At 40.5% G+C, this 17,766-nt stretch overlaps 2 protein-coding genes across 2 annotated transcripts in view; both read left to right on the top strand.

Moving 5' to 3' along the window:
* The first annotated feature begins 1,110 nt into the window (after positions 1-1,110).
* The window catches only part of LOC146713540 (uncharacterized), a 42,222-nt gene continuing 25,566 nt past the window's right edge, over positions 1,111-17,766 (top strand). The window contains exon 1 of the mRNA XM_085438561.1: positions 1,111-1,405. Coding sequence (XP_085294687.1) covers positions 1,111-1,405 — 295 coding nt within the window. The remainder of the gene's footprint in view (positions 1,406-17,766) is intronic.
* On the top strand, positions 11,999-13,359 carry LOC146713542 (caspase-8-like). Its single transcript, XM_085448570.1, has one exon. It carries the CDS (start codon positions 12,187-12,189, stop codon positions 13,144-13,146), a length of 960 nt encoding a protein of 319 aa, XP_085304696.1. The 5' UTR covers positions 11,999-12,186; the 3' UTR covers positions 13,147-13,359.

Here is a 17,766-nt window from a genome sequence, read left to right as displayed (position 1 = left end):
AAATTTAAATATGTCTTAATATAGATCAAAGTACAAGTGTAAAGAAAGACAAGAATAAAGATTCAGTAAGGTAATACTAGTAGTTATCCATCCTACTCCACTTATCCAACTCAGGGTCATAGGGGTGCTGGAGCCTGTCCCAGCTGTCTTAGGACAAAAAACAACCCTGGACAAGTCGCCAGTCTGTTGCAGAGCTAACAAAGAGAGACAGACAACCATTCACATTCATGCCTATATGCAATTTAAAATCACCAGTTAACCTAGCCCCACTAACTACATGTGTTTGTACTGTGGAATGAAGCCGGAGTACCTGGAGAGAATCCACACAAACACAGACAACAAGCAAACTCCACACAGAAAGGCCCTGGCCTGATGATGGAACTGAACTCAGGCAACAGTGCTAACCACTGCATCACTGTGCTGCAATACTAATTATCTATTCATTATTTTTCATTTATTAATATTAGTTTAACAAATCCATCCATTCATGTATATCCGGGTCAAGGACATCAGTCTAAACGAGCAACACCTCCTTTTCCAAAACCATTTCCTCTAGTTCCAAAACCAGCTATGGAACATGATTGCTACAGTATGACTGAAACATCTCATCTATCTACCTCATCTAGATGCACTGATATGATCAGCTTAATAAATATATTTATACTTTAAATTTTATACGAGTGGTTCCGAAAGTGTGGGCGGTGCCTGCAGGTGGGCTGTGGAGGTACTGCAGGTGCTTACTGTTAAAACAGTATAAAAAAATAATCTATTGTTACTTATTTAACATAAGCCATAGCATAAGATTTTTTTTTCCCTTTTTCTGATTCCTAGCAAAGAATATATTCAAAATGCCCTCCAAAGTGTAACAAAGCCACAACATCATCTTACTGAAGGGATCAAATTGAGTTTTCCTTATCACTTATTTTTAATGCATTTTTTTTTCGTTTTTTCTTCAGTGATAAATATGTGGCTGCTGCTGGTGACACAAGTTTGGAATGTTTGTGATGCTCAAAGAGTTTGTAAGTGAAAATAAATGTAATTATTTTGCATGAATAACATTAGCCGGGATTGTGGGTTTTGGTTTGACAATTTTCACTTGGTGCATATTTAATGGTCCTGTCTCCCTCGTTGTTGTTCAATGCAGCTTTTCCTCATGTTGTTCCAAACACTTCTCAGCACTATGAATACAGCACATTGTCTTTTAACTGTAAGGAGTTTGACGTGTCTCCTGGATGGAGACTAATGAGGAAGGTGCCAACCGAAAGTACAGCATGTGGGACTAGTTGGGGAGTTTTCAGTGGGTACATTTGCATCTTCAAACATGTTTTTATGGGAGACAGTGGGCAGTGCTGGTGTGAGAGCAGAGATGGAAAGAAAAGCAACACTGTCAACATCACCATTACACGTAAGTTTACTGTACCTGCGTTCACTAACATGCATATTTAAAGGATAGAATAGAATAGTCCTTTGTCATTGTATATGTACAACGAAATTCTGAGTGCTACACCAACTATGTTGGAATAAAATATTAATAAAATATATTGCTGAATAAATTACTGAATTGGATTGCAAAAAGTATATTCTTATTAGTACACCACTAAACAGAAGGCTTGTTGAGAAATCTGCTAAATGTTCTGATTATTATGTGATATCTGTTAAATGCTCGTAAGTGACATAATTAAATGCTGGTAATAGTATTTTTCCTCTACCCACAAAAGTGCTCAAAACCTATAAATTACATGACAAAGGATTATGTCTTTCAAACACACGATTTCCCAGGGTGCTGTAGTAATTATACCATATGTTATAATTATACTAGCTGGTCCTGTGATCCTGGAAAGTCCTTTACTTCCTGTGATGGAGGGAAACACTGTGAGTCTGCGCTGTAAAAACAAGACAGCTTCTACCAATGCGTCTACTTCCATATCCTTCTATAAAAATGGCCTCTTTATCAAAAACATCTCCACCAGCACTTTGATCATCCACAATATTAACAAGTCTCATGAAGGACTCTACAAGTGCAAAATCTCAAGAGTTGGAGAATCACCTGAGAGCTGACTGGCTGTCAGAAGCAGAGACAGCACAGGTGAGAGCACTTTTTTTGGATGTATTTTTTAGAGGCATTTTAGATGTGAGACTTAAACTGTATATAAAATAAGTACTTACTCCCCTCATTGAATGTCAATATCAAGATAGATAAACAGTTCTTCAAAATGAGATTTTGTCTCTCTAAAACTGCAAAGCACGAGAAATGGCATAAATTGTGGTCTTTTATATTACACAACATAGTTTAAAACCTTATCTCAATGTCAGGTTAACATAACTGTCAGAAAATAGTAGAAAACGTTGGCTTTTTTTCCAGTCACTAAATGCTAACACATGGAAATTCCTATTCCTGTCATCAGCATTTGCAGCCTGACAACATGACAGTCCAAAAATCTACTTTATGTCCCTTATTTAACATAAACTCATAGTATGCTAGAGGCATATATTCTCCATGCTTTAAGAGAAAATAACTTTAGAACTTTTAATCTGCCCACTGCTGCCATTCTAATTCTTACTGTTTTAACTGCACACACTTGGGTTAACAAGCCCAGCTCCTTCCCCTAGTGGGGTGGTGGAGCTACTACAAACCAGCAGTGACAGCACAACATAGTTTCTGGGTCTGGGCCCTATTTCAGGAAGCCGGTTTAGTGGAAAAACTGAGTAAGTATACCCTGAGTTAACGAAAACTCTGGGTTTTCGGTTTCACAAAGCGAGTTCAGCTGAAGCCTGAGTGAGTCACTAACCTGCCCCCTAGCAGGTTTACTACAACTAACCCTGACTGTCCCCGCCTCTTTGTCGGAAACCTGACAGTAGGAAGTGTCAGACATGGCGTGTCCCTTCCTTGAAGAGCCAGTAGATCGTGAAGCCCAAATTCTCCGCAGAGCTCTCCGCCGGGAGAGAGTGATTAGAGCGCGTTTGGACATTTTATCATTTCCTGATGATTTCCTGTGTGAACGTTACCGTTTCTCAGCACAATCTCTAAGTTATTTGGATAACATCCTCAGGCCATATATTACACATGTGACACATCGCGGACATGCTCTCAGTTCATTACGTATTATTTGTATTGCACTTCGGTTTCTTGCAAACGGGAGCTTTCTGTATAATATTGGTGACGCTGAGCACGTTTCCAAGGCTACCGTCTGTCGGGCAGTCAGGAATGTTACAGTTGCACTGAAACGTCTCCTGTACTCGTCTGTGGTGTTCCCCGGTCACAGACCCACAAGATTTATCAAAGAGGGATGCCACAAAATTGCAGGTATCAGGATGACCAAAACTTAATTTATGATGTGGTGATACTTGAACTACTACTTAAATTGTACATTTATTTTCACGGTTCCCAGGCGTGATTGGCTGTATAGATGGCACTCACATTCCAATCATTGCTCCTTCAGTAAATGAAGGAGACTATGTGAACAGGAAGTCTTTCCACAGCATTAATGTGCAGGTACATAGTTCCCTGTAGCATTTCAAACTAACAAATTATTTCATTATAGTAATGGATGCTAATTTGTGTTCTCTGCACTGTGAAGATCATATGTGATGCTGCCAACATTATCACAAATGTGGAAGCCAAGTGGCCAGGCTCTGTCCATGACTCACAAATATTCCGTGAATGTACACTGAGCACAAAATTTGGACATGGTGAGTTGAGAATACTTTAAAATATATAAAGACCAATTGCTTCAGGGACATTTGAACTGAAGTGTATCCTTCTGTCTTAGGAGAGTTCACTGGCTACTTGCTTGGTGATAGGGGGTATCCATGTTTACCCTATTTGCTTACCTCTTACCCTGACCCTGAACCGGGCCCACAGCAGCGATATGAATGAGTAGCACTGCAAAGGTGACTGTGAAGAACGGATGTATGCACATCATGTATTATTTTGAATTTACCCCTTATGTCGGCACTTGTGTCTTGCGGGGTTATTGACTCAGAGGATGTCCCCGCAGAGATGCCTTCGGCCACAGGGCGCCCACTGTTTTGGCTGGGGGCCAACTGCTCAGCCTCTGTGAGTGGTGGTGGTGGAGGACCCCCACCTGTTTTTCAGGCCTCCGCTTTTTTTCTGTTGGCTATAACGGGCCACATTTGAGCATACAGAGTAAGCAAATATGTACTTGTAATGTGCTCAGATAATTTCAATAAGTGCTTACAGAAAGGAAATTAATGTAGCCTCTAACTGCAATTGATTTACATGGGACAAACAGACCAAGCACTGTGGCTCATAATACAATTACACCTCACCTGTTTGGACTATATTTTTATATTTCATTTTTACTTGCTGCCAGGAACGTTTGGGGCCTGTTGGGTTGCACCTGCACTCACATCACATCACAAAATAAAATGTATAAAATAACAAATACAATAACATATGATAAAATAACGTGTTGAATGGGTGGAAATCCCTAGATCAATGTTTAAATTAACACTCACGCATTGACTCTGTCGGCTATGTTTTGCCATGCATGCTCCCTTTCTTTTGCAGCTGTGGCTGTGTTACTTTTTTCCGCGGAATTTGCATGTTATCGGCATATGCTGCCATCAGAATTTCGGCCTCAAGCGCTGTAAAATACATTGACCGCGCCTTCTTTCCCTCCGTCTCCATGGTGACTCGCTTAATCTGTGCTCTGCTTATCAGGGCTTTATGTATCCTCGTCCGCGCGCTTCACTTGGGGTTAAAGCAACTCCGCGTTGACTGAACTAATTGTTATCAGCCTTTCTGAAACCGAATATTCCGAGTTGGACAGTTCGGGGTTACTCAACCCTGAGTATCGTTTTTCACTCTGAGTTTTCTAAACCGGCTTCCTGAAATAGGGCCCTGGAAAGAGATGCAGAAGAGCCTTTGAAGAGCCAATAGTCATGTCCTATTGGCTACACAAATGTTAAGGCCATCTTTGGAAAAACAAAACAACAACAACAAAAACAAACAAACACAAAATTGGACATTTTGGAAATATTAAGTACAAGTGTTGTTGTTTTTACAGATTATCACATGGTGACGCTCCTTTGTTATGATCAGCTTCCTGTTCTCCTCTACCTCCTCATAAGGACTGTTGGCACAGTTTTATGGGTCGCTCTGCTGCTGTTAGTATTAAGAAAAGGTCAGCCTTGGAACAACTGAGGAAGAAAATGTCCACAAGTGCAAATTGCAAAGGGAATAACAAATGTTGCATCAATGTATAGAATTTTCAAAAAGTAGAGGGAAGGAAAACATTTTTTGTTGTCACCAAGGTTCTGTAGCAAGCCAATTTTTTTTCTAAGAACATATTAATTAGTCTATTGATGCTTGGTGAGAAAGTCTTAATCAGTCAATACCGTAATGTGATTTCCCCCCCCCCCGTCTATATGATATATTACAATAAAAGCCTTTGAAAGTTATTTCTACAGATAAGTGGGGGGGGGGGGGGGAGGGGAGTGTACCTCTAGTTATCAAAGTCATAAACTGGCACTCCCTTCAATGTCCAGTGTGGAATTAAAGACATTATTTTACTGTTACTATTCATAATCATCATAATTAATTTTGTAGTCATTATCATTAATCATTGCATTAATTCTTATTCTCATCAAAAACATTGATTGAAGCTGTTGCCATTATGTTATAATTTGTGTTACTGGTGTTATCATAATCGCGTACTAACCTTTTCATTACAGGTGTAGTTGTAATCATTTTATATACACTTTGCTTTTCTGTGCTTATTTAAAGAGTTGAAGCTCAGTTAAGTGGTTGAAGGTCGTGAACTTTGTTTGGCGCTATGATCAGACAATACATGGTGTAAGGGATGTTGAGCTATGGAAAGAACACGCTTACACAACACATATTTAACATTCATTTATTAAGCCTTGAGTAGGGGCATTTTGGTAAAACATTTATTCAATAGATCACACATACTTTTAGTTAAGATTATTTAGAAGCGCCAACGGGAGGGGTGAGGCTGAGTGCGTTGGAGGTCGACACACACACACACACACACACACACACACACACACACACACACACACACACACACACAGAGACAATAGTTGGGCTCATGTTTAGGCTATGAGTTCGAATAACAGTTTGCAAATGCCTGTAGCTGCAAAAGTATGCTCCAGGAGATAAGTGAGAGTCGGCATCTGGCCTCGAGACGGAGAGAAGGCTCTTTCCATTCATGTCGAAAGTCGTCAATATCATTGTATGTGCTTTGTATGTGTTTTGACGCAATGAAGGGGCGTCATAAACAATACCCTGATATAAAATGATTGTTTCTGTAAAGCTGGAGGCAGGTGATTGCTGCTGTGTCCAGTGATCATCTCCCCGCACATGTGTGGGTTCATTAAAATCATTCTTTGACCGAAGCTCGTCTGGACCATGATTGTTTTTGTGCTCACCCTCAATATCTGAACCCGCAACACCAGTAAATTCTACTGTCTGGAAAAATATATCTCTAGATAAGTGTCCTATTCACCACCTGTCATGCTACTGTGGAAAAAACAAACATATGATGTAGCTATATATTTTTAGACCAAGCAGCTCAATAATGTACATTAACCACTGCACTGTACATGCCATGGTGTCAGTGATGAAATTTCTCAGAAGTAAACTGAAGATGTCTGTTGGGTTTCTAAACCCCAGTATCTCTCTACATTCATATTTATATTGTTGGTTAAGTCTTTTTTCTTCTTCATTTTTCTTCGTCTGAAAACTATCTGCAGCATAACCACAACGTCTCTAATGCTCTGTGAAGAGAAGCTGTAAGTTTGTTTGAACTGTAAAAACATTATTAAAACATATTTATTAAATGTCCATGTGTGATGTTATTTGCACTACAGCGGAATGAAATGACTCCACTGAAATATTATTTTGTTTAAAAAATAATTTTCAATTTAATAGTAATTTTAAAATTGATGTGTTATTATTTGAGTCTTTTTATGCTCCTCCAAAACTCAACAACAAAAGAATTAACAAAAACACAACCTATTATCAAATACACACTGAGTATGTGATAGTAAAAAAAAAACAAACCAAAAAAAAAAAAAAAAACCGGATAACAGGATTAAGGCCACTTTTTCTCATTTATACCTCCTAAAATGATATGAATGTAGGACTTGATGCAACTGTATGAAAAAGTATTGTTTTAAATACAAGAATCTGTAAATTTTAACAATTGCTTTGGAAAATACCTGAGCTATGCTCCTTCAGCATGCCAACATGGATGTAGACTGAGACAAACAAAAATCAATAAGCTGTCAGACTTTGTTTTCTAAATTAAAAAAACAAGAAGAAAAGTATATGAACAACTTCTTGTGAAACCTTACCCAAATAAAAATACACGTATTGTCTCACAGGAAAAGGCCCTATTGACACTTTTCTTCTATGCCAGAGGTCACTAACAGGCAGACTGCGGTCTGAATCTGGATGCGTAGGCCACGCGTCCACTCTCATGCAAGCGAATGCATTGTATCCCATATCCCAGATTAATGAAAAAACATTTTCAATACCCGAGAATTTGCGGATATCACATCATGAGAATCTGTTTCTGGGCTCACTTCCCCGTTACCTAGTCATAGGCATGGTTAACCATAAGGGTTTTACAGGTCGATATGATTTATGCCCTTTCAATTTCCAGCATAACAATCTAGAGTTTTTGGCTTTGTGTCATGAGACTAAGCAAATACCAGCCAAAGCGTTTCAACCCAATTTTGCTGAGAATCACTCCGTAAGAGAGTTTTACAGCCTGTACACTGCTACCGGGAGAAACCTGAAAGATCTGTCCTTGTGCATTGACAGACAGGAGTTTGAACAATGGTATACATTGTTTGTGTTCAATATGAATCCTTCAGATGACAGTCAGGCCTTGTCACCGGTGATAAATGGCAACTTGAGACTTGAAATGCGCTTCAGAGTCCCTCTACCTCACACAACCACATTGATCGTTTATGCTTGTTATGATTCCATTCTCAAGATCAATTCCAAAAGACAAGTTTGGGTTGATTATTACTGAGGTTTCACCATTTTTTTTTTTTTTTTAATTGAATTATGAACAATCACCAATTGGACAGTATTATGAGACTGCTAGTGGGCGATAGTTTTTTTTTTTTGGAGTATATGCAGAAGATGAATTATTAACATTACTCAAACGCTTGTTTAAACGGCCTACATATATGATCATAAATACAGATCCAAGGAACAAACCTGGAACTCACTGGCTGGCTATTTCTTTAGATGAAGATGGAGGTGCTACTTTTTATGATTCGTTTGGATTCCCACCAGATTATCCTTTTTACCCCAAAAGCATTGTAACGTTTTTGAAAAAGCATGCTAAACGAGTATTTTTCCATCAAAGCTACAAGCCACACTGTCTACAGTGGGCAGCATTGTATATTTTTTTCTAGCCCAGAAATCACATGGAAAGACTTATGATGATGTACTTGCTTTATATAGCTCTAATCAAAACAAAAATGATAGCATGGTCTCGTGTTTTGTAAAACGATTTATCACATGTGTATTAATATGTAAAGCTAGCAATTTTAATCAAACTTCGTGTTCTTTGAAAGCTTTTAATGATTTTCATTTGTGCTAAAAAAATATTTCAATAAAACTAAAAAACGTTTCTGGGGGGAAAAAAGTGGTGTATTGTGCTTTTTTGTTAAATAAAAACATGAGACAATTAACTTAAAAAACAAAAAACATAACAATAACGTTTTTTGGTTTTTGATTACATCAGAAATTTAACCATGTGGGTGATAAGGCAAATGTCTTGCTTTTCTTTTTTTTTTTTTTCTTAAACTTTCTTCCTTTGTCTTTCAACTTGTTTTTGTTGTCTTACTTCTGATTTATTTTCTTTAGTGACTTTCTTTGTCTTACTTTTTACTTGTTTTATGTTTCTATTCATAGCGAGAGTCCCACCCTAAAGCCTTATCCAGTATGTGATTTTTGCATTCTAGGTACCCTTCCTGAAGTGTGGGCCCAAGCCTATTGAAAAAACATGATAATTTGTTAGTTTGAACCTGAGGAATAAGATCCAGTCTGATAGGGTCGGAGCAGGGCATATCTAGGGGATTCCCAAAAAAAGGGTGATTTTTAAAGGGAAAACAGATTGTTATTTATGGTGATTGTTATGAGGTGAGGCCCTCTCACCGGTTTTCTTTTCCTAACCTTAATTTCAATTGCTTTCCTTTTTTTGTCTTTGGCTTAACTCATTAAATACAATTTTTGCAACAAACCTGTAATAATTTGAATTTACAAACATAGAACTACCTTTCTGTATTTCTATTGTTCCAATATCTCAATAAGAAATTATATAGTTACCACACCCTGCTGTGGGCTGTTATCACTGCTGTGTTGACTCCGCAGTTTTGGGTGTTGGAATTTCTTTACTGGAAGATGAAACTAGGTATAACATGTCATGTTTGAAACAAAAATAAAATGTTTACAATTGTTACGTCCCCCCCGAAAGGCTCTAGGCATACGAGTGAGGGGACCAGTAACAAATGAGTCCAGAACAGAATGAAAGGAGAACAGACAGGTGTTCTTAGTAAATAAAATAAGATTATCTATAATAAAGACTAACATAAAGAGCCGGAATTGCCGTTTTACCGATAACACTTGGAAAAAGGTTGCAACAACACAGAACACAACAACCAAACAAAAACTCCACACCATGAGGAGGCACTTCCAGGGGCCCACAGCTCACCCTGTCACTAGCAGCAGCTAGCTTTACTGCTGCCGAGGCCCACAAGCCCACACTACTCACGTGAAGCAGTTACACTGCACACTGCTTCCACACTATAAGATTTCTCCCAACAACTTCGACACCCAATGTGGGAACACCAGAGAAAAACCCCCTGCTCACAGCTCATCCCCAGCTTAGATAGCCTCAGAGGCGATTGCTGACTGGATTCAGGTGGCAAACGAGGCTAACCAAGAGCAGCTGTCTCCTGGGGAGAGAGGAGAGTGAGAGAAACAGAGGGGGTAGGAGTGGCAAGAGAGGAGGAGGCGGAGAAAAACGCCACGCCCACACAAGGGCAGTTTCAGGAGACCCAGCTAGGGCCGTAACAATAATGAAAATCCTTATTAGTTAATACAGCTAAATACTGACTAATTCAAAAAAGAACAATGTGGTGTTATCTAAAATCTCAAGAAAAAGAGAGGTACTGACTCACTTTCCTACCACACATCAGTTTTCCAGCTTCTCTTACCTTAAGTTACCAATAGTAGAAATTATGTTCATCAGTGCTGTTTGTGCTGATGGAATCTAGTTGTATGAGATTCAGTTTTAATTTTCTCATTACGACATGAAACTGCACACCTTCATACATATCACACATAATATTACTGTAGTATGCACAGTATTAGCATTGAGTGGGATAATTTGTAAATAAGGAGCAGTTGTAAAAACATATTTTGTAGTTGTTACAAGAAATGCTTGACCGCTGTTCCGTTTGAAATTCACATCATCTCTGGCATTTTCTTTTAGACACTGAACCTGCCGCTAATAATTTGAGCCCTGAGACAAACAAAGTCAAACCCACAGACACAAAAAGGTAAGATGAGTTCTGTGAACAGTCCTCTGAGGCTGCTACATGTGGTATTTATACCTAAAGAGCAATCTGCCGTTAGACCAAAATTGACCTGTGGTGACAGCTAGATGATAATTCTTAAAATAACACTCTCAAGGGTACCTAGACCCGGTTTGTAGAGTACGCTTGGGGAGTGTGATCGTGTGTACAGCGTCTCTTTATGTCTGTCTCCACGTTGGTTGAGTGTGGAGTAAGTGCATATGAGAGCATGAGGGTGGGGATGGATGTTTGTGTCTGTGTGTGCCTGTATGTCTGTGTCTATATGTCAGGTTGGGTGTCAGGCGCCACCTCTCTGGGGACATCTCAGGCCCTCCAAGGTTTGGAGGCCTATCTCCCCCTACCACCACTTCCCCTGCCAGTGGCGGACTCCCTCAGACATCGGTGCGTTGGTGGTTCTTTGTGTCCGGGGATGGGCGTCCAGGTACACACCGGCTCACTCCTTGGCGGCCGCTTATCAGGGCCTGGAGCCTGGGGCTCGCTCGGGCCACTTCGGAGGTGGGGTGCCCCCGGCCTCTCGGCCTGGGGCTCGGTCACTCAGGCACAGCTGGCTGCCGGCGGAGCTCACGGGCGCGTCACTGCAACTCCCCCTGGCTTCTGCTCCGTGGCTGCTGAGTGAGCCCTCATCTGGGACTCTCCTCAGCTCTTTCTGGGACAGTGGCGCAGCTGCCCCTCTGTTGGTCTTCCTTGGTCTCTTGTGTTCTGGGGGCCTCTGGATGTCTGGAGTTTTGATCTCCTCCATACCTGCTTCATGCCCTGGAGGACGGGGCTGTGGCCCCCCCACACCCTCTAGCAGATCGTTACATGAAGGAACCTTTAAAAAAAACAAAAAAAAAAAAAACAAGCGCGTCCATGCTCACAGGTGTACACACGGGTGATCACACCCACAAACTACACCCTTTTTGGCTCCTACCTCAAAGCACACTGTGTTCTGTTGATCTTATGTGCTGCACAATAATGTTTAATATTTAGTATTTACTGTCATATTCCCATATATCATTGTGATGTTGTTTATTCTATTACTCTTGTTCTCTTCTGCTTGTTTTCTTTCTCAGCAGGTGATCCAGGTGATTGATATATGCATTTTTTTTCTGCCCGTCCTGTTGGTTTTTGTCTTTTGCCCTTCTCCCCCGTCCCTCTTCTCAGCTGTTTCTCTTTCCCTCTTTCTTTCTCCCCTTCTTTCCCCCAGTCAAGTCTGTCCCGTATTCAGTAAGTGAAAATAAAATAAACAATAAAAGGTGAATCAAATGGACCATTACGGCAAGGCTGGGATGGTCAATTTGGTAAAGTAAATCCGTTGGGCTTCTTTGTTTGCCTTTAGACAACAATTCTGATGGCAAAAGAGCCAAACGGGACAGGCAAAAAAAAAAAAAAAAAAAAAAAAAAAAAAGGAACGAGGCTTCATTTTCAAGGACAGCAGAAGTTCCAACTGACCATTCAGCATGTCGGCCCAAAATGCAATAAGGAGCAATAAAACAGCCATTCATGAGATTCTGTCCGGAGACCACAGGCTAATTCTCAACAAAGTTTATGAGAATAAGCTGATCTCTCAGCGGGCACGTCATTGAGCTCGTGGATAAGATCATGAATAAAGGAGAAGATAAATGCAAAGACTTCCTGAACCTCCTGCAAACCGATGGCGCCATTGAAGAAACTTTCCCTCAGCTGGCGAGTTTACAGCTGAGTTGTACCCCCCTTTTATCCGAGCCTGTCCAAGTGTCTTCATGTCAGCACGATGGGAATATGTCACAGGATGTTTATCAAATCATTAGCCGGCCCGTCGGCCTCTGCGTGATCATAAACAATAACAACTTCAAGGATGGTTCACAGAGAAGAGGGACAGATAAAGACGGCCAAAGCTTGGCAGAGGTGTTCAGGTGTCTGGGCTTCAGAGTGCTGATGTGTGAAGACCTGAACAAGGATCAGATGGATCAGGCACTGACGTTTGTTGCTTCCCTGGCAGACATGTCTCAGCTGCAGAAGTTCAACTTTAAAGAGTGGGATGGCAGCAGCTTTGTTGATCCTCAGCAGGTCCTTGAGCACGGTGATGCTTTCATCTGCTCTATTCTGAGTCACGGAAAAAAGGGTGTAGTTTTGGGAACTGACAGGAACCCCCTCCCCATTAAAGAAATTACCCGAAAGTTCAGGGGGTGTGACCAGTCTGTCCTCATCGGTAAGCCCAAAGTGTTCCTGATCCAGGCCTGCCAAGGAAGTAACATACAGCGTGGAGTGCAGATGAACGATATGGAGATTGATGATGATACTTCACCATTGACCATCCCCGAGGAAGCTGATGTTCTGGTTGCCATGGCCACTGTTGAAGATCATGCTTCACTTAGACATATAGTCGATGGAAGCTGGTTCGTTCAGTCTCTTTGTGAGCAGCTGAAGGAGCGCTGTCCCAGGGGCGAAGACATCGTCTCCATCCTCCACTACGTGAACGATGATGTAGCACATCGAGAGACCTCCTCGTTGGCCAAGCAGATGCCTGAAGTGAGATTCACCCTGAGAAAGAAACTTGTGCTGCCACCTCAGTGCACCTGAAGTCATCATGGAAATACAGCACATCTTACTGTGCAACTAGGGATGCATGATTACTTATCAGAGTTACTTATTATGTTTCTTAAAATGTTTCCTTTATATTTTCCATCTTTCTGTCATCATTTTAAATCTTTTATTTTTCTAAATCTGAATCTCGCATTGAGGTGTTGCATTTTATACTGTAGCAGTTTTATATCAAAGAATAAATCTCAGACTGGGAACACAAAATAAATAAATAAATAAATAAAATAAAATAAAATAAAATAACACTCTTCAATAAATTGTTTGTTTCTTTTCCAGATAACGATGAGCCCTTGCCTCACACTCTACTTTCACTGACAACAATACTCTTTAGCCTCTTTAATATTGTGACTATTCATATTTTAATTCTTTACTATATTATATGAAGTTTCACACTAATTTTCAGGAGGCTTTAAGGGTTTTGGTTGATTTGGACAGGCGGGAAAGCATTGTGAGACTACTTCATTCGTACTTTAACAACCTGAGAACACTGGTCTCATGGCAAGAGACGTAGAAACCTGATTTCAAAATGAAAGCCAACTTTAAATGAATTTTAAGGCCTGCTAATTAGATAATAGCAAATTCATTCAGTCTTCCAAATGACATAACCTTGTAATCTAATAGTGCCCTCTCAATATCAAGGCCATCTTATTTGGGGATTTCAAAGTAAAATCCCTCTGAATTTTCTTTTTTGAAGAACTCTTTCAATGACTTCACAATGCTCTTAAAATGTAAATTGCCATTTCCATAGAATAATTGCAGTATACAGTATACAACCACAGAAAGGCAAAATCAGACTGCCTTGATATTGACATGGTATCACTAAGTAATGGCCCTTTCAAATTGCCCACCTATCGTGTGTTTTTCAATGATTTCAGAATGCTCTAAAAAGGAAAATTGCAGTTTCCACAGCATACCTTTACTCTTGATCCACAGCATACAACCTCACATTCATATCATGTCAACATCAAGTCATTTTGATTTTGCCTTTCAAAGTAATGGCCTGTTGAAGTTGCCGACATAAGACCCAGTCTTTTAAATCCATTCCCCCCCCCCCCCCCCCTTTCTGTTACCTACATATGTTTTGATGTGCAATTTTATCATTTTGACTCACATTTTCAAGGTCCTTTCATTTCTAAAGTTTTTTGTTTTTCATTTTTATTGTGTTAAAGTATTCCCCAGAATCACAAAAAAGAAAAATAATTAACTTTAAAATTAGTACAGATTTGGAGAATAAACCCAACCTGGGAGTCTATCGTCTTAGGTAGTCAGGGAGATAATTGAGTGTTTTCCTCTGAGGTGGGGTTGGGTGTGCTGCTAATATGGGCTCCTGTCTGGATGGGCCCGGGCCCCCTGCCCTTGGTGGATTCTATGGAACAGGGGTGCCTACTGGGGTCAGCGGGGAGCTGGCCCCATGGAGAGTGTACTTTGCCTTGACATCCCTCCCCATCTCCAGCTGCCTCCCTCTTCCCACCACCACACATGCAGGGCCTTGGGGTGCAGGGGAGGCATTCCTCCTATGTCCCCTTCTGACCACCTGTGCCAACCTAGATATCAACATTACTCACTCTCATAATAGATACACGTAGAGCCTTGGGGCTGGGCAGACTGAACCGCATCCAAGGGATGGTCTGTGTATTCAACCTCACCTCTGTTGCCGGTTCCCACCCCTCAATTTTAAATACATGTAGACTGAGGTTTCTCAGGAGGGGCTGTGCTGATACCAATATTTATTATTTACCGTTACTTATACTTATCTAGGTTGTGGCTGTGGTCTCCCTACTGCATTGCTCTCTTTTGCTTGTTTTCTGTTTTTTCTTCCAGCAGGTAATCCAGGGAATTTCATTGTGTTTTCTCACTGTCCGTCATCCCCTCTGTTTTTTCTCCTCTTGTTGAACGCCTCTTGCCTACGTCTTTACCTTCCTATCAAGCATTCATGGCTGTTCCATTGATAATAGCTGAAAATGTAAATATTAAAATAGAGTTATTAAATAAATACTTCCATTGGGCATTTTCTTCGTCTTCAGACAAGAAGTCTGATTGCTACAGTGCCAAACGGGTCAGGGGGGGGGAAAGTACACAAGCCTATACCACCCACTACTGGACATTACATTTACTGTCTTTTTCAGGCTATAAGCCACTACTTTTTTCTCCACACTGAAGACTGTGGCCTATACTATGGGGCGGCTAATGCATGTTTTTTTTCATGCCGCCAAAAACATTGTCTGGTAACTGCAGACCAATAAAACTGATAAGTAGTTCACAGAGGTCCAAGGAAATTGTGCAATAAATCCATTGCACTTTTACAATTTTTGTAAATCAGTAATTTGTACTCGTCCTCCTTAACATGGAAAACACTCAAAGAAAAGCATCAGGCAGCTTTTAAGTTAAAGGCAATCAATCTGGTGGTTCAAGAAGGAAATCTAGTTGCTGCACGTTGTCTTGGCATAAATTAATCGATGGGGAGCCAGTGGAGACGCCAGCGTGAAGAACTGAGTCAATGCAAGAAGACAACAAAAGCTTTCACAGGTAATCATAGCAGATAGCCCAACCATGAAAACTTTCACGAAGGCTGGGTGAACACTCAGAGAGAAGTTGGCTGCGATGTTACAGTGCAGATCAGACTGAAGGCTAAAGCAATTGCTACCGAAGTGAAAATTGAAGATTTTAGAGGTGGGCCATCGTGGTGTTTTGATATGAGACGAAAAGGCCTGTCCGTCGGGGCACGCACAGCTTTGTGTCCCGACTACGAGGAAAAACTTGCTAACTTCTGCACATTGACTCAAACAAAGACAGTGGAGAATTCCATTGAGCCAAATGATATTATAAATATGGATGAGTACCTTTGACGTTTGACCTGCCTCTCACTCTGACTGTTAATAAAAACTTGTCCATCACATTGAAAACAAGTGGCCGTGAGAAACGCATTTTACGTGTGTTCTGAGCTGCACAGCATCCAGACTAAAGCTTCCACCAACTGTGATTTTTAAGTGGCTGACAATATCAAAGGAAAAATACCCAAAATAAATCGTGGTGATAAGTCAATAAGCAAGGCTGGATGATGGAGAGCCTAATGAAGGATTGGCTCAGAGAGTGTTACGCCAAGCATCCTGACGGATTTCACGTGTTTCATTTTATTTTGAAAAATCTCAACTGGACCTTTAGCTTTATTGTGAAAGGTTGGCAGGGCCACATGATTGTTGTTGCCAACGACAACGTATATAAGCAGTTGCTTGCCTGTCCGTAGTGTGGTTGTTTTAAATATATGAGAAAGAGAACTTTATGAAAATAATATAGTCACTACAGTGGCCATCAATCCGATGAAAAACAATATATCTATCATCATCATCATAATATCGAACAGCCCTAATTGAATTCCACCGTGACAGCTGGTGACACAAATCTGAAGGCTAGACCGTCCCATTTCACAGCCTCGCACTTTTGGCCTTCTCAGTCTTAGGCTACGTTCACACTGCAGGTCTTAATGCTCAATTACGATTTTTTGATCAAATCCGATTTTTTTGTCTGCTTGTTCACACTTAAAATAAAATGTGACAGCAAGCGCGCTCTAGTGTGAACCCTCAAAGCGGCCCGCATGCACGTGGCGTCTGTCTTGTGTCAGTGATGTAAAAGACTGATTTAATGCGACATGACCATTCAAACAGCAATCACTTTCTAAAACATCAGATATGTATCGGATTCAGTACCACATACGAAAGTGTCCCAAATCGGATTTGAGCCGTTCACACTTTCATACCATGATCGAATATGGGTCGCATAGGGTCAAAAAAGTCGGATTTGATGCGCTTTTGCCTGCAGTGTGAACGTAACATCATCATCATAGAAGCACCCGGACCACGTAGACCAAAGGTCGGGCCCTCCGAAGGATGCGGCCTGGGAACTCAGACATAACTGATATTTAATGACAGTTCTCAACATAAATTATTGCAATATATTCCTAACTAAAATCGCTTGCTTAAAATACCTTAGTATTTCAAGCATATTTACAGATATTATAGTATATATGCAAAAAGAAAGAAAAAAAGTCTCTTCACAAATTTCTCCTTTTTAGTCTAACAGCAACTTGTCTGATGATGTCCCACTTAAACCTACTTTTTTTTTTTTTAAGAAAGGAAAGAATGGACAAATCTAAAAAAAAATAAAATAAAAAAAAATAAAAAAAGAGAGATCACAAAGAGGATACATGGGACTAGTGGACCAGTCTTATTTCAGATGGACTGTGGACAGTGTTTCCATATTGTTATTTTGCTTTCAAAAAGGCATAGAGTCAAGGCTTTAGACTCAAAAAGAAAGGGCCCTCTCTTCTAGTGTCTGGGTTATGCAGGTTCGAGGATTGTCCAGACACTGTTGATGATGAGGAAGATCTGAAGGCGACAGTCAATTGCTAAGATCTGGAATGTGTGTACAACCACTACGAACTGAAAAGAAGACCAGTAAGAGTTGATAAGAGAGACCAGATTGGCTGTGAGTTGGAACTTCATTACTGCACCCCGATTGTGCAACATCATCATCCAAATTTGCTCAAGTCTTGAGAATCATATCATTGGAAATACGAAAGAAAAGTCAGCTTCATCACAATGA

Source organism: Copadichromis virginalis, linkage group LG3 (assembly GCF_057382275.1).
Source record: "Copadichromis virginalis isolate Kocher_CV1m ecotype Utaka linkage group LG3, C_Virginalis_male_GT1.1, whole genome shotgun sequence".
NCBI lineage: Eukaryota > Metazoa > Chordata > Actinopteri > Cichliformes > Cichlidae > Copadichromis > Copadichromis virginalis.
The sequence above is the reverse complement of the archived record's forward strand: the minus strand, read 5'-3'. Positions and strand labels throughout refer to the sequence as shown.